This window comes from Drosophila yakuba, chromosome 2L, assembly GCF_016746365.2.
Source record: "Drosophila yakuba strain Tai18E2 chromosome 2L, Prin_Dyak_Tai18E2_2.1, whole genome shotgun sequence".
NCBI lineage: Eukaryota > Metazoa > Arthropoda > Insecta > Diptera > Drosophilidae > Drosophila > Drosophila yakuba.
The window spans coordinates 9926648-9953205 of NC_052527.2; the positions used below are offsets into that span (position 1 = coordinate 9926648).

Genomic DNA, 26558 nt, shown 5'->3' on the forward strand with positions numbered 1-26558 from the left:
ATAATTTATAATTAAAAGACTCAATTATTAAAAGCCCTGCATGCATGATAATCACATTATTTATGTTTTCCACTTTAAGCTTTAACTGGATTGTAAAAATGCAATTGATTTATTTAAAATGCATTTGCTACAGCAGAAGATTGTAGTAATGTGTATTATTGGACATTAATTGAAAATCATATGTGAACGATGAAATGTTTTATAAATATAACTTATTAAAGGGTATTACTGCTCAGTTACTGCTAGTTAAATTAAAAACGAGTCATTTCAGCCCTCATCGTTCTGCATCCAAGGACATGAATGGCATTATAATTATCACGCTGCACAAATGTAACACTGACAGAAATCTTAGGCTTAAATACAACGAAAAGGACTTATCTGTTATTTACCTTACTGAAAAAGTTTTCTTCATTGGGCCTAGAAACTTGTTGGCAATAAATAAGAATAAGTTACACCAACTAAAACGTAATCAACGTCAACCAAATCATTATAATTAGCATTATCATCGGCAGGATCAACTTGAAATGAGATTAGCAGCGACATGGCGAAACTTTGCAGCTTTAATTTATCCGTATTCCCGCCCCTCGCACACTTCAAATGCCTAATTAGGAACTTTTCCGCAGTGGCAACAGAGGAAGCCAGCACATAACATTCTGTGTTTCATAATGGTTGCAACTGCCAGCCTTTCAGGACTCATCAGCTGCTACTTGTGTGTTATATCGTCATCGTCATAACAGGAAGCCGCCCGTCAGCAGCAGCAATACATCCACATCGACAGGAACATCCCACCACCAAGATCCATGTACATCCGTGTATGCAACACCCACGTCCACCCATCCACCTTCATCTTAAATGTTCCGGACTCATTCTGTCCGGACTCCGGAGTGCGGAAACTGCAGCGTCGATTATGTCATTCGTGAGGCGACCCGGAGCCACTGTGCCCCGCCGTATTTACTATATCGCCATAATGCATGTCTTATCTGCCGCATCGGCAACATCGACGGCAACACCAAGGCGTACATCATGTGGCACATGCGATAGTGATTAAATCATTCGGGGCAACAACGGGGTGGTGTTCAAATATTTGCATGCTTTACCACTCCATTAGCTGAAGACACACGTGAGGTGGAGCGTGAAATAATTAAGCAGTTATATGTTTTCTTTATTTAAGTGTATGTTGGCACAAAACATTATTCGCATGCTTTCCATTATTCGGCACTACAATTAAATTTTTAGTCTCACTACGGTTTTATTCACATGTTTATAACTCTTTCTGAAACGGGGCACTAATTAAATACTTTTATTTCATTATTTAATTAAGGAGAGAGAGACTGGTTTATTGCCCGCAGTCACAAACGCTAATATTTGCACACGCTTTGGCTTAATTGCCAAACTGCAAATGATAAAAAAAGAGTTAAGTTTTAACTACCTTTGTTAATTAGACACATCTAGCCAGGATATTCCTTTTATAAATATACCATGGAAATTGTGAGTGCTGCAAATATTCGAACTTCACACTTCTGTGTGAGAGTTGAAGGCGGAAATGAGTGCCATTTCATTTACACGGTTGTCAACTGGACCAGCAGAGTGTCATTTCAACGATGTCCATGGCATGGATCATAAATTCCTGCATGATGAGTAGTTGCGTATACGCAATGCCATTAAATTAGCGCCAACGTTGTTATTATGGCCATAAACAAATACCAATTAAATTTGAATAAAAATGCAATGCACATAAATCCAGAGTGGTGTGGAAATGGGGCGGCCAAACGGAGATGCATGGGCTGCCAAATGGGGCGCAACCACTTATGGCTTTCGCCAGGATACGCCAGGACTCGACCGGATTCGGCACCACTTGGCACCCGACGACACGCATCCTGTCACGCATTATAAGTTTATTATGTGCACTGTACGAGTATTCTCGATCCTGACTCCATTTTGGATACGGATGCGAGCTCGGAATCCGGTTGCGGTCTATCCTGCGACTCCGACTGCATAATTCGCCATTCGCCATTAGCCTTTCGATTTTACGCTGAAATAAATGTGCATAATTTGTCGACATAAATCCCAGGCGTCTACTGGCCGTAGTGGGGTCTTATTCCGGCGTGGTGGGGCTCGAGTCGAAGCCAATGGCATCGATGGGAGTTGGGTTTGTGGTTTGGCTGCAGTTAATTTCCTGCCTAATTGAGCGAATTGCCAAACAAATTTGTGCTGAGGTTATATTTGCAAAAGTTCGCTACAATTTTCTTCTGCGGAAAGGGACTAAAAGTTGCCACGGTTTAATTTAAAACTTTTTGTGGTAACTGTATCAAATGGTTACAAAATAGCTATTTACAGCTACTTTTGAATTGTACATAAGATGCTTGAACGCAGGAATTAAATTATAGAATTAAAAAGGTATTGCACAGTTTGGTATCAAATCTTCAATTGGTAATCCAAGCATATACAACTTAAAGATGGTGCATGTTTTTCGTAAGCTAATTACATTTTAATACACCACCAAAACGTTTTAAAATCTAAGTTCTAGCTTCAACTTTAAGACATATCGACCTGAGGCAAAACCTCGCTGAGCTGTTTGAAATTTCCAGCAACATTTCCAACTCGATTTTGCCATATCTTTAATTTGCATTTAGCGTTTTCTTGGGCCTTGCGTGGCTCGGACTTGGCTAGCTGGCATTCGAAAGCTGACTTGACTTTCAAATTGGTCCTGCCGGAGAAACACAACCGATGGCCGCCCACCAGGAGGTCCTGTCAGTGGCAGAAGTGACCTTCGAATGCCAAGCCGAAACCATATCAACCAGCTAAACCAGAAATGCAACAGTTCAAACAAGGGCGGGCAAAAAGGTTACTCAAAAGCGAAAACTTTCTGTGCTGCCTAATGCAAGGGTAAACACGCATGCCACGCCCCCTACAATCAGGATCAGGATCTGGGGGCGCAGGTGGTGCAGGACTCCAGTTTTTAGGGGGAAGCATAACATTTCGTAATTGAGGCGCAAGTTTCTGATGGCATGAAACGAGTATGGGTATGAGTACGAATACGAATACGAATACGAGTAAGAATACAAGTAAGTTCATATGCAGCCTCGACTTGCCACAACGCTTTGCATGACTGCCACACAATGCCACACATGTGAAGATTAGAAAGTGGGTGGTGGATTGGGGGCTAGATGGGTGGGTGGTTGACGGGCGGGCGAGGAGACGCCAACGCGTCCTTGAGCGCACTTTTCTGCCACTTGCCTTCTATTTGTAATTTTAACGAGCTTGCTTTTGGCTTTGCTTTTGTTTTTCACCCGCTGAGCTGCTGATGTTGCTGCTGTTTTGCTTACTGTGTTTGTGCAGCTCGACGAGTGGCGAGCACTTGTGCAATATTTGCAGCAGGCGCTCAAAGGACTTTCCTCGCCTTGTTTTTGCCAGCCAGCCAGCCAGCCAGATCTTCCCCTTCTTGTGTGTGTCTCAAAAGAAAACGAATTTCCTTTAGCATTTCCTGGCTGTCTCGCTGTGCATTTGAAGAAGATTTGATATGGAACAGAGACGCACACACACCCACCCAAAGCCATCAAGTGAAAACTCTTTTCTATTTTTTCTTTTCCCGCCCTCGGCAATTTCCGGCGGAAGCGCGAAAAACTTTTTCAGGTATTTAAGTGGCCTCCACTGTGCCCGGCAAGTTGGCAAAATTCCCTAGGCCAACTACTTACTTTAGCCCATTCACCGCATTCAAGATCTTGGCGTCTGCTGCTTCTCCTTGCGCCATTCCTCAATGTGCACACTTCCGTTTCCGGCCTTGGGCGTCGAGTTTGCCGGGGAGCAGGAAAGGGGGTCAGCAGCAGCAAAACAGCAGCTTACTACTCGTAAGTATTTCTAATCGTAATAGACGTCCAAGTACAGTTCATTATAAATTTAATGAAACGGCCAACTTTCCAAATAACGCCGATTGTTAGGCTACAAAAACTGGCGTCTCCTAAGCCCGAAACTATAAAACTATTTGTAACAATTAAAAGTTGAATGGCAAAACTAAACGCTTTTTGTTTTGATCAAAAGAGTCCGGTTAATTTAAGCTATAACAATAAGAAACTGTTTTGTTTAATAGAATATTTCATTACCCAACTTGCGCTTGACAATATCGTTTTCATCGAAGTGTACACACGGATACGAGTATGTACAACCAAAATGTCCTTAAGTAGGGACTACACTAATGATTTGCATATGTCTTGCGACTGTCGGGACATGGCATGAAATACGATTTCGTATTTACTTTTACAGCAAATTGCTTTTAGTGGCTGCGACTTGGACGCGCCTAACAAATTATGTAAGCGTTCTCGATGTCCTCGCTGTGTGCGAAATGTGTGGTTGTGGCATCTGATTTATGTACGCTCAAGAAACACTCGAGACTTTCGCCAAAATAAGCCCCAAACCGAAATCAACCACTAGTCACCTTCTCATTCATAAGCCAATTTTAATTAATGCAAAACATTTTAGGTAAGGTGGAAATGCGAGAAAATGCAATAAGCGGATTGAATTCGGAGGAGCAGAAACTGTGTCAGGGAAAATGCGGAATTTACCATTTTGCCATTTGCCAGGTGAAAAGAATGCAAAGGTATTTCACTTTTTCCTGGGCACAAGTCGACCGAAGAAGGATCTAAAACGAATGCAATGAGCTGAGGGGAAAAAAAATAAATCGCTTCCTAACCTCATCAGGTAACTTTTCAACATGTTTTTTATGAAAATTGCGACTTTCTGATTACAGATGCAAATTTCTGCGAGAAAGCTAAGCATCAACGTAGTTTGCACCGCATAAAAAGCAAGGAGTTAGAAGTAGAATTTTAGATTGAAAGCACTACAGAATGGCGTTGTTAGAAATGTCTTATAATCTTATAATTTTCCCGTTTATGATACAACCCCAAAAAGAGCATTTGTTAAATGATTGCGCTCCCAAAATCCCATCGATTTTAAGAAAAGACCCCGTTTATTTGGTGGCTCCACAATGAAAATGGAAAAGAGAACGCAAATCGATTTTTTTCCAGTCGGGGCGGTCATTAAAGGTGTGTTCTATTCTGCTAAGGACAGGTGAGCGTGACCTGGCAAATTACTTAATTAACGCACTTCTCTGACAAAGGCAAACTTGGTCTGCGTCCGTCAAGTTTTGGTGAGTATTTCGAGTTTCGGGGACCTCGACCTTGTAGCTCACAGACGAAACTGTGTGTAAATGCCACAGAGTTTGGCATTTTCACTGACAATTTGACCTCTTGACCTCGCCGAAAGCAAAGAGCAGTTTAAAATGATGGGTAAAAATCAATGGATTTCCAGGTACTTAAATCACAGCCCAATTCCTTTCAGGCGGCCCGTTGACAGGCCTCCATTAGTGAAATCAAATATGCAAAATTTGCCAATTAGATGAATTTTTTTATGCATAAAATGTGTCAACATGTCCTGTTGACAGGAACACACGTATTACTATACTATTACGATTACTATAGAACGTTCGTTTCGCCGACATGTGAAACAAAAACAAGTTTTTCTTACACAATCGTGATCTACATTTCATGCGCGGTGCAACAAGCTCTTTGGCTTATTATTTATTGGCTTTTTGATAAGCCAAACTGCCAAGTGAGCGTATTTTGTTACGACTTTATAATGTCTGCTCTGTTCGTTGGGGCACTCACATAAATCTTTCGTCGAAAGTCGTTTTGTTGTCTTGTTTTTCAGTTTGATTTGTTTGTGACTCCTTCGAGTGCCATAAAGCAATTACCAGGAACTGTTTAAAATTGCATTTCCTATTGACTGTGGGCAAGCTGGAAAAGGCAAACAGGACACACATTCACACAATCACCGAAATGGGTTCCCCAAGCTGATTCTCTGTTTGAATCACTCTGTTTGCCCAGCCCTGGGACAATTCTCGCATGTCCGTCAACATAATCCACAAATTTACGCTGCCATTCAATATTGTTGTTTGTTAAACATTTTCGGTGGAGTATAGATGTTCCAACCCATATTACGCATACGACTAGTGGACAAGGTGGCTAAACTCTACTGTAATGAATTTCGACAACTTGCCAGCTATTATTTGCCAAAGGGAAATAACTAATAATGAGTGATTCACTACTGTTTCTACGGAGCATACGTATGAAACTATCGAATATATAATTAGTTACTTAATTTAAAAAGGTATTAGTTCTAAAGTCTTTTGAATGGTACATTAAAAAGTATTGGGTTAACAAAGATTCTTTTTAAGTAGTTTTAAGATTTGAAATACTTATTAAGACCTTCACCAAACTAGCTAAACGAATTGATTGGATCTACTGAAGAAAGTTTAAGAAATCATTTGTACTTACTTCACGAAGGTATTATTTTCATAAATAATGTCACTTGCTGGAGCCATTCGTCGATTTCATAGCCGAATGTAGGTGTTTATTATTGCAGCTCAGGTTAATTGAATTATTGATTGCTTTGCAGTTAAACATATGCTTTTCAATGATTATGGCTTAACAATTGCACTTTACACACACACAAAAACATTAGATTATACTCTCTCTTTGAGCTAAATTTGAAAATATTTAACTTTGTTATTGAACTATACACATATATTTATATATATATTTAATTCATTTAATTAGTTGTAACACATGTATTGAAATAACTGATGGTTTATACTTTAGACAGCATTCGAATGAGATCTGCAAGTAAAGGAATAACAAATGTATTAGATATGTAAGCTTTTTATATTTCAGTCACATTCGAGCCCACCCACCTAAAATCCTTTATCTAATTTCCCAAAAAGCCATTCCGTGACCTTGCCAAAAGCATTAATAACAATTCCCTTCGTATAATTTGTTGTAAATGCATGCGTAAGCGGCGCTAACCCAAAACCAACGCCCACCGAACAATTTGATTGCACAATGGCTAGACACCAGCTACAACAACATTTTGACAGGATACGCTTACGTGGTCAGTGTGTGTGTGTGTGTGTAAATTGGTATAAAAGCACATAAAGGGTAATAAAGGGTTTAGCTACGCATACAAATGATACATATACATATATATCGGGTCACATGTGTTTGCCTGTACATTTTCATAAAAATGTTTCGTGCTGCACAGTGGTAGAGAATCGAATATATATATCTGACACGGGTGCAAATAACTAAATTATCTATCAGGACATTATAGGCTATTTTGGGTAGGCTTTGTTTGCCAGTCTGCCCAGTCTACACACGAGGTATATATATAACTTTATGAATTTTAACAAACTAAAATCAATAGAAAAACATTCTTTAAGGAATAACAAAGTTAGAAAGGTAAACTTGTTGCTGTAAATGAACATTTGTAGATAAATAATATATGACTACTTTAAACCTATCACAAGAATTCCATTGTCATTCACAGTATCTCCACTTATTATTTTGCAGTAGTGTGACTCTTTAAACGCAAAGTCTCATCCCGTTTGGTAAATACTTTTTGTATTTTTACCAAATGAAAACATCTGTGCCAAAGGCTGTCCAAAACGAGATTGAGATCCCATTTGTTCCACTTACTGCACGTTTCAGGCACAAACGACAAAATTTCGAAGTTCTCTTCAGCTTGATATATGACATATGGGTACAAATATTTACATATACATATATAAGAATGCTAGCTGTAAAGCATGCTCCTTCAAGGATTTAAAACTCGCGTAAAAATCCTTGAGCCGATGAAAGCACCCGAACTGCATGTTTACGGTTGCCATAAAGTCCGATAATATAAAAATAAATTCAAAGCTGACAATATCAGCGCAATAACGACTGCCTCCATTTACGAGTTGCCTCTGCTGTAAATACGCTGCTTACGACCATACAAAGGAATAAAAATAAAAGAAAATCATTTAAGGTAGAATTACACTTTTCCGACTTGGGCTTTATGGTTTTACAAAATATAAAAATGGGAACCGGCTCTCTACTTTCCATGAATGGAAATGGAAGTTCTCTAAATATTTGTATACCAAAAACTATTTATAGAGGCCCGCAAAAATATCGTTTAAATATTTATGCACCTTAAAAACCGTTCAAACTGCAATTGTTGAATAAATAATTCGTAAAACGTTCAGACACTCTTCAAACTTTAAAGGCGCATTCAATTATTCATTGGGAATATTTAAAAATTGTGGAACCCAGATTAATTAATTTCCTGGCAGTAAACGAATAAATTATAGCTCCGGGCTGTTTTTTCCTTATTTTTTCCAGAAACCTGTGGCCCGAAAACCAACAATAATACACAAAATACCAGAGCCTCACCCACGCAAACCGAAAATGTAGGTCAGCAATGTGAATTGAAAATCAGAATAAAAACAAATACCACATACTCAGCCCACACACTGTGAGGGAGTAAAGTGTGTGTGTACTTCGAGCTTTGTCGCAGTGTAAAATCAATTTTCATGAAATGTGCCACGCGTCGTATGAGTAATCAGCGGGTACAAGCCAAGCAAACAATGCCAGGGCACAAACAAAAGGCAAACAGTATGCGCCATTCGTATATTGACGGCGGTAACATATGGTGGCATAAATCAATTTAGCGCTAATTTCAATAAACCAAACAGCCCCGTAAAATGCCAATTGATATAATTCGATAAGGAGAAAATATGGTGGAGTAACACCCAGCTAACTAGTCAAAAATGTTAAAACGCGTGACTATTTTTAGAAGGCCTTGCTGGTGCTGTGGCCAAGAAAAGCAAGTTCTTTTTACTTTGTATGGTTTATTGATAATAAAACTGCTTCACAAAATCAATATAATCGAAAGGAACACATGTTAAAATGTACTTTAAAGTAATATCTTATACATAATAATATTTCAACGGTTTCACTGGCTAACAATTAAAACTTGTAATGAGACATAAATAGGTACTTCGCAATTGCTAAATTATACCACTTAAAAACTATATCCACCCAGAAGTAGGCAACAAGAAATTTTTACCTTTGTCATGAGTTAAGTTGAACAATATTTCTGGTTCGCCTCTGTGGTTTCAATATGTTGGCATTTAACTATATAATTGGAGCATTTTTGGTTGGAGATTGAGTTTCATTCCGTTCTCATATCATCAACACGATGATGATGAAGTAGCAACAACACATGAGAATCTTAAAGTTGGGCAACTTAAAGCCTTTGTGCTTTTGTTTGTTTTGCTTGGCCTGCAGCTGCAGTTGAAGTTGGAAGTGCTCGTAGCCCAATTTGGATGTGCGGATGACTATATTCTGTCCACCTTCATGGCCTCCGTCGCTATTGTCACCGAATTTGATGTCTTTGCAGGTTTTTATGCACATTTTCTACGATTGACCTTTATTCTGCTACTCGGATTATTCTGCGAGGGAATTTATTTGATTACACTTTCACAGTTTCACAATGGCTTTTCCCTGTGTGCTCATTTCCTTTGCAGCTTATACGCGCAGTTTGTTATCAAAGCCAGGGGTTTTCATTGCCGCCAAACTTTTCCTGTAGCCATTTCAATAAAATATATGAAAAACCAAAGAAGAACTTCAGTTAAAGTTAGTTGATCAAACATTTGCTTGCAAATGTAACCAAGAGGTTAATAAACATAAAATGGAAGCACCAACTTAAACTGAAAGAAAATTCAAGGATTGCTCGTTAAGGAAAACAACAAAGAGAATACCGCTGACCATGATTAGCAAGGAAGAATAGAATGCAAATGCTTTCCTACTTCTCTATATTAGCATAGCACAAGAATTTTATAACTATTGTGATCATTATTTCTTTAAATAATAATATTGTAATAAAATGCATAAATTTTATGGCCGCACACTTAAAGATGCTTGTTTTATTATTAATGTAGAAAGCAGAACACTTAGAACGTCTATTTAAAAAATTATGTCTTTGTGAACTTTACAGAAATTGTTGTACAAAGAACCTTTAGCCGTTTTTAGAATAAAGAATAAAAAAACACTTTCTAAATATCTTTCCAATAATTTTATAAAATATTTGTATATATTACTGCGCTGTTTACATATATATTTAAGAATATAGAAAACAAATTGGCTATTGGCGATAGGTACTCGCAAGCTAGAATTGTTTCTGTGAAATGTACGCGTTCACTTTTCTTGGCCGTGAAACTCTTCGTTTCCCCAGCTCTTAACTTAATCGAGCAGCAGTTTCAATCTACGGAACCGTATGGCGGCGTATAAATTATTAGCCAAATGGGCGAGGATGCTCCAGGGAGTGCTTCGAGCTGAGCGGAGACAAACGTGTTTAATTCAATCACACTGGGAAATATCGCACATACGCCACGTGCGCCCGAGCGACTGGCTATGCCCACCTGGGCATAAGCTGGGGTATAATTTTGCACAAGTTTGCAACTTTCACTTTTCACTTCATTTGACGCGAAATTTTGGCGCTGATATTGCGGCTGCTGTCAGTGCCAATTGTCGCTGTTTTTGCGTTCACTTTGGCCGAGTGGCAAACGCTTTGCTCGCTGCCGTTTTGTATACTAAAGGACATGGGTTTGCCACTGGATGGCAAGCAGCTGCGTCCTCAGGTCCTGTGGGAACACAACTCTCTCATTGCTCTCCGGTTTTCTGGCTGTTCTGGCTTTTCTGGCTTCTCGGGTTTCTCAGGCTCTCCAGATTCGACGGAATGTGTATATGCGCGCGCAGGAGCGTCCGAAGAGTTGCCAACTTGGCCAGTTACTGGCTTCTTGTTTATAACAACAACAGTTGGGGAGTGTATATAGAAGGCTCTAAGACGTCGATTGTTGGCCATGTTTTCTAGCTGCTGGCTGGTATGCTGTTGCTATTGCCCGCTGCACTTAACTTGAACTTTTAGAGCTGTCTTGTCGAAAAGTTGGCAGCGGACTACTTCAAGGCTTTTTAAAGGATTTCACTCCACGCTGAGACATTCAGGCGTTGGCCTGGCCCAAACCCACCGATCCACCGACCCACCACTCTCATGCATATGTGGCAGCTTCGTAGCTTCGTAGCTTCTTAGCCACATCCTTGCGCGGCTCACACGCCCACCAAACGACTTTGAAACAAATTCACGTTGGCCTTTGGCTTTGGCATTGGCCACTCTCATTAAAGCCAGAAGTTATTGTCTTATTTGGCATACAGAACGGAATATATTACGAGCATAGGATATACAGCCCATCAAGATGACTAATTTGATCCTTTCAGCTTAGTGTCTGTCAATGAGTCTATAATGGAGGCCAAATGACTGCTCACAATGTGGGTTAACGTCAAAGGCAGCCTTGATAAATACGAGTTCAAGTCAGTAAGCAGCATTGCCTAAAAACTATTAAACAAGTATATCAATTATTTACTGTACATTTACTTTACAATGCTTACAGTAGCATTTTCCGGCCTTTTTTAAATGCAAACGACATGGCTTAAGTGCAAAAATACATATACACTACTATATAACTACTTAGTGCTTTGTTTAAAGACAATTCCTTTACACTGGGCTAACACACTACCCTTTAAAATTGTTACCCACATATATTTGAATTGAAATCGCATGACGGTTTGTTAAAGGAATTTCTGGTTTCGTCCTTGAAGTCTCGAAAATTGCTCTTCTTCTGAGCAGAATATCCATCGATATACCTAAACAGAGTGCGGTTTGGTTTTATTCGGATTGGTCCATGGCAATACATATAGCTGTTTTGCATATCAGCTCAACACTTAGCACTCCCAGAGCGCCCACACCCCTGCCCACCCATCTGATCCGGGTGTTATGCGGAATAAATTCGAGGCTGACTTGGATATTCAACGAATTATCATCTCGCAGTGCACGCTTCGGCTCCGTACGTGCCGTCGCCTGGATAGCCAAGGCTCGGGCTTTCGCCTGTCCTTGTGCCATGGATGTCCTGCTCATCCTGCCCGTTCCCAGTTGATTCCCAGGCTAGGCCAACACCCACTTCCGATGGATGGCTGTGGCCACGGTCAAGCTGCTTATCTCACACAAAACACTGGTTGCTTTGGCGAAAGAAAACGACGAGACTTGCCAAACAGGAACTGGAGCAAAAAATTGCAAAAGTGAAATGTCGAAATCCTTTCTATTCAAAGCTGCTAGAGAAAAATAGATTCGCAAAATTATACACAAGTTTATAGTGTGCCAAAAATCATGCAGCTTTTTTTCTCCAATTCAATTGTTTGATTTGACTTTGCTTCAACAAGTTTCTTGTTGAAGAACGACCATTTGGGTGAGTAAATGCCTATAGGTGGAGATCATAAAACAATTCAGGAAAAGGAATTCGCATAACCCTCGGGCACGAATAAAAACCGAGCTGCCAAGGGTACGAGAAGGATTACAGCCAAGGCAGTTAAAAGGCAGTTTTATATTCATTACAAGTCCAGCTGCAGGGCCAAAACAACAGGAACAACAAATGGCAACAGCAACATCAACAATTTACGACTCCAAGGCGAGTTGTAGCTCTTTTTTTTTATAGTTACTATAGCTCAACTCACACAACAGCTAGTTTTTATTCCTGCCCACCCTCACGTGGTAAAGAAATGGAAAAATGTTAGGGGATTTTAAATATAACATTTAACAAAAACTATATAAATCAATATAGATCATACTCCAATTTGTTACCTCCATATTCATTTAAACATTTAAAGTAACGAAGGCATTTTTAGCAATTGAAAGAAACAGCAAACATTGTTTTTTAACTCGCGCTAAACCGTTTAAAATGTGTTTTTATTTGTTTATTCTAGTAAAAGTTGTGCTAATTATAAAGTGAAATCGAAAGACTGTTCTTTAAATAAACTTCCTTTAAGGATGACATCGGATAACAAAATTGAAGCTATTGAGGGTTGAAAACTTGTAAACAAACTTAGTCGCCTAAACACTTCTCACCCTCAATTTACTAGGTATTAAAGTAAAAGGTAATGAAAGTTGTAAGTCAAATGCACGGTTCATAAAACGCTTTAAAGGCTTTTGATGAGGAAAATCTAACAGCAGAAATATTGAAGGACGAGTTCGCGCACCCTCACCCAAGCGCACGTATCCAGTATATAAAAAATGTATATATATATATTTATATATACTCGTACCTATACATGCTGTAGACACACCTAAGGTGAAGCCCCAAGTTGGCTTAGACAACGGCAAAAATATTGCAGTGGCGAAGCACGGGAACAGCTGAAATGCTGAAAAAGTGAAAGTAATGGCCAGGCCAAACTTTTTCTTTCGCTTAACTAACCCGGCTGAAACTCTATTCCGCTCAGCCCATTCTGAAGGACTTTCGCAGTCCGCATTTGTTCGTTTCTGCCCTGTGCCTTTTGCAATTGCTTATTTGTTTTGCGCTAAAAATTAAGCGCCCCGAAAAGTTTGCTGGATTGCTAAATTACTTTACACGCCACTTGAACACGCAGGCAACGAACAAACCATCCAACGAACATGGCCCAAACACATTTAATTAAATTAAAAATAACAGATAATGCCTAACAAAAGGTGAAACTTGAAGTAAGTTTAATTGCTCAAAATGTAGGTTTAAATAACAGATAACTATAAGCTCAAGGAAATACACTGTCTATTTTAAATTGAATAATTTTCTGATATGATATAAAACGAATCAATTGAAATAAAATGCAAAATACTATTGACACCACTATTCAGACCATTCAAGGTCCTCTATATATTTACACAATATTCCCTCACTGACATCACATGATGTTGGCAACCCATCAATTATAATAACGATTGGCTTTCAATGGGAATAAGTGATTGTTATCAGATACCGAGTACAGCAATTACCCTGCACACAAACTACAATCCATAGCGTTCGTTTCTCAACTGATAAGTGGCTAACTTGTCCAAGGAATAGCTCAAATAAAACAGGATACAGAAAGTAAAACGGAGAAAATGGTTAAAGAAAGTGGTATCGGGCCTTCTAGCAGGCAATTCATGACTGTTTTGCCATTAAAGTGCCACGCATAAACGAAGCTGCCTGATAAGAGATACATTTTTTTACATACTTTCGTTTAAAGTTTCAGGCGACGACAGCCACAACAAAAAGACGAGGGATTTGGCTTTTTGCACTAGACACGCACGTCGACATTCGGTTTAATTGAAAGTGATTTGATTAAATATATAGTTGGTTAATATTTTAATCGGCGAACAACACACAGATCTATTCAAGCTCTTTTTTTATATAATGGAAAATAATTTATGCGTATTTATTTATCTATTTGTTTTAGGGTATTTTGGGTATTTCATTTAGCTACTGTTGCTGTTTGTTACTTTGGGGAAATTCTTCTGTATATTATTGGTTCGCTTAAAGGTGCTGAGTGAGTGTGTTAACGAAATGAGGAAAGATTGTCTACTGAGCGTGCGAAACGGTCCCGAGTCCTGTCGAACCCAAGGAGAGTTGCCTTCGCCGTACCACGGCGCGTATGTGTGATATGCGTTTCGTTTTGTTTTAGCAAAGTGCGCGCGCAAAATGCCAAACAGCTGTGCCGTCTCAGCTGCTGTTAAAAGGCTCACAGAGAGCGATGAAATGCCTCGAAAGAGAGTGCTGAGAAACGGGCGAGAGAAAGTTGCCTCTCGGGCGCACGCTCACCGCAGGACGACGGGGTGCGGGGGGCGGGTGTGTGCTAAAGTGAAAGTAGCCTTGTTGATTAACATCCTTCAGAGTTTACCCACATTGGAAAGGTCGCCAATTTCACTGATAATAACATTCGTCTATGCTGGCAATGCTGCGGCAGCTGTTGCGAGAGAGAAGCGGAAACGGAAGGAGCGCACCGGAAGTGACTCGGCCAAGTGGCATTTCCCCGAATAAATTCAAAAGCCAAATATTCCTGTTAGCCACAAGAACAGGAAAAACCTCTTTATTTCATAATTAATATTAGAGAAATGTGAAACCCGTGAAAAAATGTATTAAGATTTTGCACACAACTGAATAGTAAAAAGTGCTCAACATAAAATAGCAACTGGTAGTTTTATTTTTAAGTATATTTTCAGATTTAAAAAAGTAAGAAAAAAATAACAAGTGAGAAGCTTGACATTTATAATCAATGATCTTCTTTTATTAACGTAAGCCGCTTAAAACATATAACAAATCATTTATAAAATTGTAATTAAAGCCACAAACGTGACAGTGTATCACCAGTATTAGATATATGAGAAATTGAACTTGTCAAATGGAAATCATTTCAGCTACTTTTACATGCCGGTTTGTACGCCGAACACGATTCCCAAGCAACCGGAAAAGATGACAAAGCCCAAGCATAAACACTATATAACGCTGTGAGTTCAGAAACTGCATCGCACTCAGCAAAAATTGGCAAAATGTGGAACAAACCGTATATGGGAATAATGATTTTTTGTGTGATGGCCAGCGGTGGAGAAGCCATACCCACTGATTTGGCCAGATACTCTCAGTTGGGGTAAATATCTATAATTTTGTACACTATAAAACCATAAAATATTGCAACATTCGTAGACAGGTACCGTTAGCGACAGCCAACAACAGCGTGCTGTCCACCACTGATCATTTGGCTCTCCTGCAGGAGACTTCCTCGGTAGCTCCGGACTTTGAATACGCCCTACTGGGTGAGGATCCGCAGGATCAGAAATGGTTTCGCGTCAGCCTCACACCGAAAACCAACAAAACTGTCTACCGGGCACAGTTCGCTACTCGAAAGCATCCGCCCTTCAATTCGCAAGTTGCCCACCGGCACGATAAGACCATTCAGGATCTGCTCAACTGGCTGGACCGTTCCGAGGATCAGAGTCTGTGGAAAGTTTATCGTGATCTGTTGGAGTACACGCCACAGGCACAGTCATCCAGCCAGGAGTACCCCAATGGCAATGAAATCGAGAAAGCGAAAAAGATGTCCAGGAAGCAGGAATGCCATAGGCGCAATCCCCGACTGCTGCTCGTGGATGAAGAGGGAACCAGTACCACGACTTCATCAACGCCAAGTAAAAGTCCAACGCAACCCACACATGAGTTGGTGTATTTCTTAAAGGGGCCTAAGTGAACCCTAGTTCTAAAGACGAAACACTCGTGTTTGTCATAATATTTATTAATACTTTGCAAAGAAAAGTTTTCGAAATAAATAACATTTTGATAACAATAAATTAAGTCTAAAATATGAAAAATGATATTCAACAGCTAGGAAAATAAATAATAAAATAAAATTCAAAATGTTCTTTTTTACAGCACCTAAGAACACAGAGTTCCTGAGCTTTAGGTGCGAAAGCTTTCCCAAATTTCTCACCAAATATTTAAGAACTTTTACTAGCATTTCTCTTATACAGTAGATAAAAGTGGTATAAGGGGCTAGGCCGGTTTGTACAAGTTATTCAAATTGTCTGATAAGCGAAATGTGAACAAGTGAAATGGGGTCTTGACGAAGAATTGTCGGCCCAGTTAGCTGACACTTGCTGCTCCACTTTGTCTCATATTGGGGTGGAAAAATAAAAAGAAAATCAAGTCAAGAGCAGAGCCGAAGACTTTGAGCTTGACCTGAACTTTGGCCACTGCTTATTGTTTGGTTCCGCTGACTGCGACCTGGCCATGCCCATCCCTGTTGATCCGCTCCAGGCGCACATCCTCCAATTCGTAGGCTGGCCGATAAGTCATCTTGCCCAGCTTTTCGTCGTAAGACAGCAGTTTGGGATTAAGACGGGTTGAACTGCGATCCCCTAAGGATGTGTAGCCCCGATTGTAGAGGCAGCAGTAGGGCAGATTGTTGGAGCGCAAATAGCTCCAAATGTCGTGGTAGCTCCACTCAAGCAGCGGGAAGATCCGCATCATCGCTGGCCATCCGTTGTTGGTAGGTGCCATATCGCATAGATCAAAGCCTTCGGGATCGCTGCGCCGGCAGCCGAGGAAGATGGCCTTCACCTGGGAATCCTCGGCTATCAGCTGCTCAAAGGCAACCTTAAGGGCTCCTTGGTATATCCTTAGTTGTAGTCCATAGCGCTGGACAGAATCATCCACGAACGTCTCAAGCTCCTCAAATGGATTCGCAGACTTCACGTAAACCGCTTCCAGGGGCATTGAGGTCGTCGGTGACGTCATCCTGGCCAAAATATCCAGCAAGACCGTGCAATCCTTGCCACCATTAAAGGACAGCATCATCTCATTTGGCTTATACAAAGTCATGGCCCGTTTTATTACCTCCTCAGAGTGCTCGAGCTTGTGCCTCAGTTGGTCATTCGATTCGCTCTTTTCAACTGTGGGAACATACAACCCACGGCTTGTATGATAATGACGGCAGACTTTGTACAAAAATTGCGAAGCGAGTTTCATTTTGATAAGATGAAATTTAACTCAAGCTCTTGGTTTTCGTATGAAAATGTAAATATAAAAGCTACATCGAATTTTGAAGTGAAATAAAGCATTTCAGGACTGCTAGATTCTTCTTATATCTGCCACAAGTTTTCTATGCGTTTGACATTGTCAATAGACTTAATTTGAGATTTTCAGAGCTGTAAAAGCGTGATAGAAATATTTCTTTTCTTGCTTGTGTAGGAAATCATAAAACAAGTATAATTAAACATTTTTAAGAACTTAGTAATAAATAAAAATACTTTAAAATAAAATATATAATTCTTAACTCATAAAACAATTATAATTAAGCATTTCTAAGAATTTAGTAATAAATAAAAACACTTTAAAATAAAGTATATAATTCTTAACTATCCACTAAAAGATATAGTCCATGGCTAAACAATTTGGTTCAAGTAGTATGCAAATATTAAAAAGCAATTGTCTCGCTTATAATTTACAATACAAATTTGCTGTAATGGAGCAAAAGGTTACTTAATCAACAGATTTGAAAGAACTTGTAAGAAAGGTTTCTGCAGAACGATTGTTGCTATGCATAAACATAAACGAATAATTTCTGCTATGCAAGGCATATTCGGCACGCGATTACAAATTCTCGAGAAAAATTCAGACCATTGAACTAAATGAATATGCTAGTAATTAATTATTTATTTTCATATAATATTATTATTACATATAACGTTTCATAAACCTAAATGAAAGTTGTCTAAAACGTTTTAATAAAACAATATAGCTCAACACAAAGCCAATACATTTAATTCTTGTTGCTTCAACCAACTTTAGTTCCGTTGTTTTATTCATTTACCATTTTGGCATGCGACAATTTGTTTACTCAACAAGTTCAGTGGCCCAAAAAAAGTGGAGGAAATGTTTGTTCTTTTCGCTTTCTGTTGGCCATGCAGAAAAAGCGCCACTCACGCCGACTTCCAGGGGTCGTTGGTTAAACTGAGAACTTGGTCAGTGCTTGCCTCTGCACTTTTGGTGGCACTGCATCGGGTATATAAACCTCGAGTGTCGAAGGCAGAAGCATCGCAGTCTGCTACCAACAGTCTAAGAAATCATCAACCAATCAACATGAAGTGCATCGCCATCGTCTCCACCATCTGCCTGCTGGCCGCTTTCGTTGCCGCCGATAAGGAGGATAAGATGCTCGGCTCCTCCTACGGTGGTGGCTACGGCAAGCCCGCCGCTGCTCCCGCTCCGTCCTACGCCGCTCCGGCTGCCGCTCCCCAGGCCTACGCCGCCCCAGCTGCTCCATCCTACGCCGCCGCTCCGGTCTCGATCCCGGCTCCTCCCTGCCCCAAGAACTACCTGTTCAGCTGCCAGCCCAACCTCGCCCCAGTGCCATGCAGCGCTCCAGCTCCCAGCTACGGATCCGCCGGTGCCTACTCGCAGTACGCCCCCGTCTACGCCCCTCAGCCCATCCAGTGGTAGGACGATCCACAGATGCCACTAACCCCTGATCACCGACAACTGCAATGCATAAAAAAATAAAAAAAGAATATTTATGTTCAACCATAAAACTCAATATCTTTCAATTTAATCACTTATGTGGGGTTTACCATAGTTTGACTAAGGCACTTTACTCAACGGAAAATCACTGAAAAATCAATTGATTTAAGTTCTTTCTGTTTTCAGAGGCTGAATATATTTGAATGACTTCAACGATCTGTTAAAATTTCTATTAACATTTCATATATAACATATAACATATAACATATTCATGCTATTATTAAATTAGTGGCTTATCAATTCATACATGAAAAATCACTTTTAGAAATACAAAAACTTTTTAGATAATTCTGGTAAGTTCGTCTTTAATATGGAATTCTTCTAATTAACACCTTTGCAATTAATCATTTCTGTTAAAATAAGAACAATAAACGTTAACACACTTTATGGCTTATGTATTAAAATCGCTGAATGAAACAGCAGAAGCACTTGGAACCAGCTCACTATAAAGTAATAACTACATGAGTGGTTTTCAAAATGAAATTAGTGTGAAATAATAATGGCAAATGTGAAGACATCAAAAATATTTAAATTCGTTTTGCTTGCATAAGAAGAGAAGTCAATCCAATCACTTTCGTTGTTCTAAAAAAGAGTGGTTGACACCTCCTTAATAATCGTCCGGATCAACTTCATCATCAAAGAATCGCGCTGCCTGCAACTGTTTTCTGATGGCTCCCACTTGAGTTAGGATTTTAGGCGATGATGTTGAAACGGTAAACTTTTGCACGGCAGGAACCTGTAATTTAATCATGCTGTAAGTTTCATTATTTAATGATTGGTATTAAGGTTTCCACTTACTTCCCAGCGCTTTTTTAGATTCTCAATCTTTCGCTGTCCATTTTCAGCCAAGGGTGCACCTGTCTCCTGTCGTGTCATTTTGGGCATCTCGCGCAGCAGAGGCATCGATAGATTGTGGCCAGCAGCCTCCCTAAGAACAACATCTCTCCTTGCCAATGACTGCGGTGTTGTTTGAGTGCCCCGATGACGGGACTCGCTTTTGCTTCGATGCAACTCCGATTGCTTTAGCTTTTGGTGCTGCTTGGTGGCCAGGTCGCCGTAGTTCTTGAGATAGCGGGACAACCGCTGATCCGTCTGACGTCGCACCCGCTCCACAGCGTGCTCATCGGCGCTATCCAGCTCGAAACTGGTGTTGGCACTACCCGAAGTGGCTGGCAGTTGTTCGAGGATAGATGGCTTCACTGGCGTAGCCTTATAGTCAGCATGGAATACCGAGTTTCGCGCTATGTTAACGGAATATGGTGGCGATACATTGGCGAGATTACTCGCTGTAGAGTCCTTAGCTGGAGGCACAGCATAGTTCAGTTCCAGAACTTGAAATGAATTGTTTGAGGGCGGATCTCCAAAGGATTCCTTGTCATTAACATGCGTGCGCTCTGTGTCCCTGCCGCAGGCAACTTCCTCCAAGCAAAACGAGCAGAGATTTCGGCGACAGTTCATGCAAACATTCCGTTCCCTCTGGCAAGCCCGGCACACATCGCTCTTGCTCAGGCACTGGGGGCACATGGCGTATAGTCGCTCGCACTTGTGACACACCAGGGCGTAGCTGTTCTGGCAGTTATGGTTGGGATCATCCTCCCGAAGCTCATCCTGATCTTGCTCCTCCTTACTCTCCTCTGAGTCTTCGCTCGGTTTTGCCCCGTTTTCTCCAATCTGCTTGGTTTCCGTTTGCTTTAGCTTCAGAGCCAGTTTCCGCTGGCATCGCAGACAGCAGCTCTCGTAGCTCTTAAGCGGTTCATCGCAAAGCGGACAAATTTTGTCGCACAAATGGAAGCACTCGCGCTCGATTTTGGCCATTTGAGGCACCTCAAAGTCCAACTCAACGGCCGGCGGTAAAGGCTGACCGCGTCTGTACTCGTGATGTGCAGAGTTACTAAAATATTTGTACACCCGATTGGTGTTGCTATCTGTGCTTATGTTAGTGGCGTTGTTGCTTTTGCCTTTAGTGCGGGACGTCCTGGGCGTATCAGCTAGATTGTTGATCTCCTTGGCGTGCAGCAACTGGGCATCCTGTTCCAGCTTGGCCAACAATTGCTCGCGCATCAAGCGGTTCTGTTCCGAGTCAATGCGAACCTGTCAGCATAGTGAACAAAAGTAAGAGAAATTTTATTTAATTAATAACGCTGGACTCGAACGTAACTGCGTGTCATTAGATGTGGGTAAACGAAATCAGAGGCCATAATATTTCTATCAATTACAATTAATAACCTTCACCATTTATTTTGGGCCTTTTGGGCTTATGAACATAATGGTAATACCAATCAACGACAATAGCGCGTAATCGAATTTTCTGATATGTGATCTAAAGCTAGTTATATAAATAAACTCAAGGTTCTACGGTTAACAAGTTAACTGGTCGTTCAATATAAATGTATTCTGTGTTTTAGAAACAATGACTTGAAATGTATAAGTACTTTTACTATTACAATGTTAAATAACAACTGTAGTTTTATCAAACGATATATTACCCTTTCAGCTCGCACGCGCTCTTTTTCCAACTGCTCCTCCAACTGTATTGTCTTCAATTGTGCCTCCAGTCGCCTGTAGGAAAATAGTCATTGTCAAAACTAAGATAGACTAAGAAAAATCTATTTAATATTACCTGGTCAGAGCCTCCTCCTGTCGACGCTCTTTTTCCCTTAGCAATTCTATGGAGCGACGTTTTTCGTCAATTTGCTGCATCAGATCCCGCTGGTAATCCTTTTTACGAGCTGTTTCCAGCTCGGCACTCCGCAGGTTGCGCTCCATAATACCATCTCCTGTTACAATGTTCGAGAGCTCCACATGTCCCAGATCCTGGAGGAGTTTTTGACGTGTTGTGCCTGGCCGAATTTTGGGCGGCACATAGTTGGGATTACTATTTACAATTAACTCTAGGTCAGTCTTATCCGTTGTGCTGTGGTTCGAGGTGCTTGTGCTGGATTGGCTGGAGCGGATTGGTGCTGGAGCAGCAGCTGGTTGAGATGTCTTCCTCACTTGTTCCGCTCTGACATGCTTGTTAACCGGCGGATGGAGCATCTACAGGAGTAGAATACAAGCTCGTAAATCTAACACTGCTTGGCGTTATGAATGTTGGCACACAATCAAACTATTTTTATGGTAATATTGAAACGCTTACCTGGTGCTTGAGAAAGTTCTGCTGGTTCTCGCGCTGTCGCTCACGCAAATAATTTTGCCGCTTCTGATTTTCATTGTTAAAGCCGGGGAAGTACGAATAAAATGTGTCCGTAACCCATTGCTCCATATCATCCTGCGTGCGAGAGAGAAAACGAACGTGAGTGGGCCGTCGTCCTTACTTGTGAGTGGTTCCTATATATATACATATATATCCCCATATTCCTTATCGCACCCATGGCTTGTTTCTAATTCCCCGCGTTTCTTTCGGCGACACTAACCACCAGCAAGAAGCTCGTATACATTTTTACATGTGGCATGGGCCACAAATTATTCTGGCTTCGTTCTTTCTCTGCTTTTGGGGTCAGCAGCACCAGCACTTCACCAGGAGCTGCTCCAGCGAACACTCCACAATGCCTACTGCCATTTTTGCACATAATTTGTATGCCGTCGACGGCGCAAATCGCGTGCACCGATGGCATCAACAAAATTATATATAATACAAACACCAAGCTGAAGACAAGGGGTCGACTATACTACTACTCATTTACATGTCTTATAAGCATAAAATGCATTTGAAAGTAAACGAAAAACATGCAGAAATACTATACAGATGTAATATTATATTTAATTTGATCATGAACTCTTTTCTATTTGGGGAGCACATAATATATAACTTTAAATACATTTGTTGTAGTATTTAAGTATTTTGAGGGCTGTCATCTTGGTTTTGATTGGCTACCTTCATCCACAAATACTTTATTTAGTGAAGGGTAACAAAAATAATAACATAAAGGACGAGGCGCTTCGTAAAACGACTGAAGGCGCCTTCAGCACTCGGCTGAGACGTCTTTCCACGCCAGTTATCAACAAAACCCAGCTGTTTCAGCCCACTGGTGTGCAATGTGCCTTCAGTCGAAGGGAACCTGCACTTCAATTTATTAGCTGCATGCATTACTACGCTTCACTCACTATTAGCCCTGATGATGTGCGCCTTAATTAAAGTAGGTTTTAACGTTTTCATCATTTCGCGTAAGTGGCTGAAGGGTCCGAGGATATCCGAGTAACGTTTTTGCGTTGCATAATTAAGTGCAATTTATGAATATGATAGTTAATAGCTGGCAGAGCGCTCAGTCCAGCAATGAAAGCTGTTAAAGCAAACGCTTTCCAGTAATTCAGGTCAAGGAAACTATCAAAATGAAGACTTCAAATGGGAAGTCGTGGCGAGAAGGAATCCGAACTACGAGGTCACAAAGTTCATCTCTGGTAAGGGAAAAGGTGGCCAGTCTAGGCTCAGTTTTTCTTAAGGCATTAACCAAAGTCAGGAGTGCAGAAACAGTGGGTTACAATTTCATATTGAGCTGCTTAGTCGTTGACAACAATTATTTTAGCCAAGTCTTAAGAATTGGTAAACAAAATTCATAAAGGAACCTTCCTTCCATTGTCATTCAAAAATTTGTTTAAAAATTTTTAAAACCACCGTATTTAAAGTTCATGCAGCCACTGTGGCAAACTTTAACGACCTGGCTTACTACGCCCATTCATTGGATCAGATTGCGTGCCGCATCAAAATTGGGTTAACTAAGTGCCAGGTAGTTTGTGTACGAAAAGCGCGAAAATTAATGAAAATGCGTATGAAAGCTGAACGAGAATGGATTCCCTTTGTACTTGTCACGCATCTCTGTAAGTTCAAGGGCATTTAACAGAAGGTATTTTTAATTATTCGACAATCAGATGACCTCAATTTAATTCAAAATACGTCACAACTATTAGTCCTGCAATCGTTAACAACCTCTTTAATTACCACTTGTCTGCCCATGTCCTTGTCCAGGTCATGACTTCTATTCCCAGTACATTTGTAAACATCAATTGGTAGTCGAGCTTCCGTGTGCCCTTTTGACTTTAATAGGATGACTATTTCTAGAATATATATGGAGTATACTACTTTCTTTGGCTTTAATTTGACTAAAAGCCACTGTGTGGTCGAGCTACTTTTAAATTCATTCTTAATATTCATCACTTCAGTACCAATTATTATTAGTAAGTTATGAAAAAACAGCGCAGTTGCAGGTGGGCGTGTCTGACACATACAAATAGTGCACTTTCACACCAATGCACATAGAAAAGGAAAATGAGTCGGCAAAATTAAACCTATTGAGGCATAGACAAACATATTGTAAAAAAAAGAAGTCGGAAATACTTGTAAACAATGTGTACATTTTTTTTAATGCATGAAGAAATATTATTTTATAACTAGCAGTCCAACAGTCTGATTCCTTCATAAATATAACAAAAATATACATTTTACTGTCAGTTTGTATATTTTTAGAAATCGTTCAATATTTGCTTTACGTCACTCTGATTTTTGGGTTAACTTCTGGCGCTCGCCGGTTTGCAAATGAAGTCAATTAGACTGCCTTTTTATTGCGTTCCGTTCGTTGGTTTTGATTTGCCGGCAATCAGCGGCACGCCTCACCTCATAAAGGTGTATTTTGTGGGTTATAGGGTATGTTGCTATAGAGAACCGAATTGGCACTTGGTAATTTCAAGTTCAGGCAAACAAAAGCAAGCGCAACAAACGAGCTTCAAGTAACAACTGAGAGCGGTGCCAGCAAATTCATTAAGCGAATGGTCGCCTGTTCACACAAAGCCGAAATGGTTGGTAACTGGAGCACGGCATCGACTTGGTACGTTAGAAAATAGTAGCAACTAGAAACGGGCCATGCAACATTGATAGCGGAAGGAAACGAGGCCACACTCAAAACGCAACGCAACAAAACACGGAGAAGTGTAACGAAATAATATGAATAATTAAAATGCCCAACTAATTGTGCTGCTCTCTAAACCCCACACGCGGTACGTTGCAAACTAATAGGCTATGCAATCTAAACGGTAGGGTGAGCGATTTGGCCAGCAATTATTTAGCAGCCCTCCGAGAACTCAAGGCATTTAAATAATGCAAATTGAAAAGTGAAAACCGGAAAGTTCAGCATGTTTATATAAAGGCTCGATGAAAATCTTAAAGTTTTGCAATTGAAATGGGAATTTTATTGACATAAATTAAGAAATTGTAAATGCAATATACTCATGAGCATACAGGTGCTTTCAAATCACCAGGAACTAATGGATACTCACAAGTGGCACATCTTTATCATTGTTGTTATTTATTGTAAGCCCTAACGTTCAATTGTAATTGTTTAAAAATACATACGTACAATTGTACACTTTAACCAAGAGCAAAATTAATTCTAATATATTTTAAAGCCTTAGGTTTTTTTCTTTCAACCTAAGGCTTTCTAATTGTCCAGAACTCACCAAATTGTCCGCAGACACTTAGTTAAAGTTAAGAGCACTGTGAAACCTTTTGTGCAACTGAGCCGAAAAATCCAAAAAACGTAGTTTTGGAAAAGCTTAACATAAGTGAGCAGCGCAACGAGGCGTAGAGAAACCCATTTCGCACATTTATGGCCAATCGCTAGACAAATTGGCGATGCGATGCGGTAAGAGGCGCCAGTGAAGCGCAACGCACGTTCTCGAGCTTAGTCTTCAACACTGATTCAGAGGATCGTCACTGAAACCAAACAGCAAAGCATTTCCCCAAGTAATTCGGATATTTTGGTACAGGTTTAGGGAATTATTTACAAATATTAATATTTTAGAGCTAAAAGCTATCGTATATAGTATAATAGATTCTATATTATGTATATAATTATGTTCAATAGCATTTTCTTCCAGTGCACTTACCGACCGACGGATTGGAAAGCGGTTCTCACTGAGCGGTCGCTCGTTCTCCAAATTGCGCCGCATCGACGCATCTGGCGACTTGTACGGACGAGCGCTGCCGACGAGCAGCTGGCGCTGATTCGCGAGTTCCTTGGTGGATTTTGAGGGGTTGGGAGGCAGTACCCCCCGCTCTGCAGGAAGCTCCTTCTCCTCCCCATGCTGCTGCTCCTCCTCCCCAACCAGGTGCAAGTCCAAGTGAAGTTCTTCGTTTTGGCCGCCGGTTGCCAAGGAAGACGATTGTGTGGCGGGTTCATTGGACTCCGTGCACTCCTTAAACTCCTTGGCCCTGCGACATTGCACTTTGAAGTCGTCGGACTTTACTAGCTGGGCGGCGGGGCAGGGATTTTGGGTGGCCAGGCGCTGGCGCTCCTTTTGCAGTTGTTGGCGTTCCAGGGAAAGGAATTCTTGCAGATCCATTTCTAAATCAACAGATTGTGAAGAGCGTCATTAAAATAGACAAAGTACATGAGCCCATTGGCATTCGCCGAAACTCACCATAGTGCAAATTGCTCAAATTCGCTTTTGGACATTCATTCAATGCCAACGCAACAATGCTTGCTCTATTATTTACGCACTGTTTAATTGGAAAAATTACGCGTTGCTTTCGAAAAAGTTGAATGTTTTCCGCGTTCTAATAATGCGGTGTGACCGCATCTTGGCTACCTGTTACTTCCCGCAACAGGCACACTAGCGCGTTATGCAGCGTCCAGAAAATGGTCACCCGACAGCGGTAAATTAACACACCGGAAACTGTTATTTCACTGTAAACTAACAGGGAATTAAAAACATATTTTAAAATGTTATTAAAGTTAACAATGTTACATGAACAAGCTTTGAAAGTAGAAATAAAATATAGTACAAA

General features: G+C 40.5%; 5 protein-coding genes and 1 long non-coding RNA gene across 8 annotated transcripts; 3 read left to right on the forward strand and 3 right to left on the reverse strand.

Moving 5' to 3' along the window:
- Positions 1-6379: 6379 nt before the first annotated feature.
- On the reverse strand, positions 6380-14084 carry LOC6527511. Its single transcript, XM_039371488.2, has 3 exons — positions 13947-14084; positions 8938-9453; positions 6380-6671 (listed from the first exon to the last, which is right to left on the reverse strand). Exon 2 carries the CDS (start codon positions 9282-9284, stop codon positions 9054-9056), a length of 231 nt encoding a protein of 76 aa, XP_039227422.1. The 5' UTR covers positions 9285-9453; positions 13947-14084; the 3' UTR covers positions 6380-6671; positions 8938-9053.
- A 1044-nt stretch (positions 14085-15128) lies between these two features.
- On the forward strand, positions 15129-16142 carry LOC6527510. Its single transcript, XM_002088564.4, has 2 exons — positions 15129-15356; positions 15413-16142. The coding sequence occupies exons 1-2, from the start codon at positions 15259-15261 to the stop codon at positions 15951-15953; spliced, it is 639 nt and encodes a 212-aa protein (XP_002088600.2). The 5' UTR covers positions 15129-15258; the 3' UTR covers positions 15954-16142.
- A 43-nt stretch (positions 16143-16185) lies between these two features.
- On the reverse strand, positions 16186-17351 carry LOC6527509 (FAD synthase). The gene has a single exon (XM_002088563.4). It carries the CDS (start codon positions 17228-17230, stop codon positions 16460-16462), a length of 771 nt encoding a protein of 256 aa, XP_002088599.1. The 5' UTR covers positions 17231-17351; the 3' UTR covers positions 16186-16459.
- Positions 17352-18282: 931 nt separating this feature from the next.
- LOC6527508 (vitelline membrane protein Vm34Ca) lies at positions 18283-18797 on the forward strand. Its single transcript, XM_002088562.3, has one exon. The coding sequence runs from the start codon at positions 18344-18346 to the stop codon at positions 18701-18703; it is 360 nt and encodes a 119-aa protein (XP_002088598.3). The 5' UTR covers positions 18283-18343; the 3' UTR covers positions 18704-18797.
- Positions 18798-19069: 272 nt separating this feature from the next.
- Positions 19070-26368, reverse strand: LOC6527507. Of its 2 annotated transcripts, XM_002088561.4 has the most exons (7): positions 26192-26368; positions 25658-26115; positions 21918-22049; positions 21402-21817; positions 21268-21340; positions 19580-20872; positions 19070-19517 (listed from the first exon to the last, which is right to left on the reverse strand). In XM_002088561.4, exons 2-7 carry the CDS (start codon positions 26111-26113, stop codon positions 19389-19391), a joined length of 2499 nt encoding a protein of 832 aa, XP_002088597.1. In that variant the 5' UTR covers positions 26114-26115; positions 26192-26368; the 3' UTR covers positions 19070-19388. The 2 variants fall into 2 exon arrangements, with proteins under 2 accessions (XP_002088597.1, XP_039226517.1); XM_039370583.2 differs by lacking the exons at positions 25658-26115; positions 26192-26368 and adding an exon at positions 22195-22233.
- On the forward strand, positions 24205-26165 carry LOC120320574. Of its 2 annotated transcripts, none has more exons than XR_005560103.2 (3): positions 24205-25082; positions 25178-25531; positions 25649-26165. It is a non-coding gene; the product is annotated as an uncharacterized LOC120320574 (long non-coding RNA). The 2 variants fall into 2 exon arrangements; XR_005560104.2 differs by having other exon boundaries at positions 25178-25514.
- Positions 26369-26558: the final 190 nt, after the last annotated feature.

What these genes read in the sequence shown, in the direction of transcription:
- LOC6527511 (XM_039371488.2), bottom strand. Translation starts at nt 9,284, where the DNA reads ATGTGCATAAAAACCTGCAAAGACATCAAATTCGGTGACAATAGCGAC.
- LOC6527507 (XM_002088561.4), bottom strand. Translation starts at nt 26,113, where the DNA reads ATGGATCTGCAAGAATTCCTTTCCCTGGAACGCCAACAACTGCAAAAG. An exon ending in AGAACTTTCTCAAGCACCAG is followed by an intron (nt 21,818 to 21,917) that starts GTAAGCGTTTCA and finishes CTACTCCTGTAG; the next exon opens with ATGCTCCATCCGCCGGTTAA. An exon ending in CAGGAGGAGGCTCTGACCAG is followed by an intron (nt 21,341 to 21,401) that starts GTAATATTAAAT and finishes ATTTTCCTACAG; the next exon opens with GCGACTGGAGGCACAATTGA.
- LOC6527510 (XM_002088564.4), top strand. Translation starts at nt 15,259, where the DNA reads ATGTGGAACAAACCGTATATGGGAATAATGATTTTTTGTGTGATGGCC. An exon ending in GCCAGATACTCTCAGTTGGG is followed by an intron (nt 15,357 to 15,412) that starts GTAAATATCTAT and finishes CAACATTCGTAG; the next exon opens with ACAGGTACCGTTAGCGACAG.
- LOC6527509 (XM_002088563.4), bottom strand. Translation starts at nt 17,230, where the DNA reads ATGAAACTCGCTTCGCAATTTTTGTACAAAGTCTGCCGTCATTATCAT.
- LOC6527508 (XM_002088562.3), top strand. Translation starts at nt 18,344, where the DNA reads ATGAAGTGCATCGCCATCGTCTCCACCATCTGCCTGCTGGCCGCTTTC.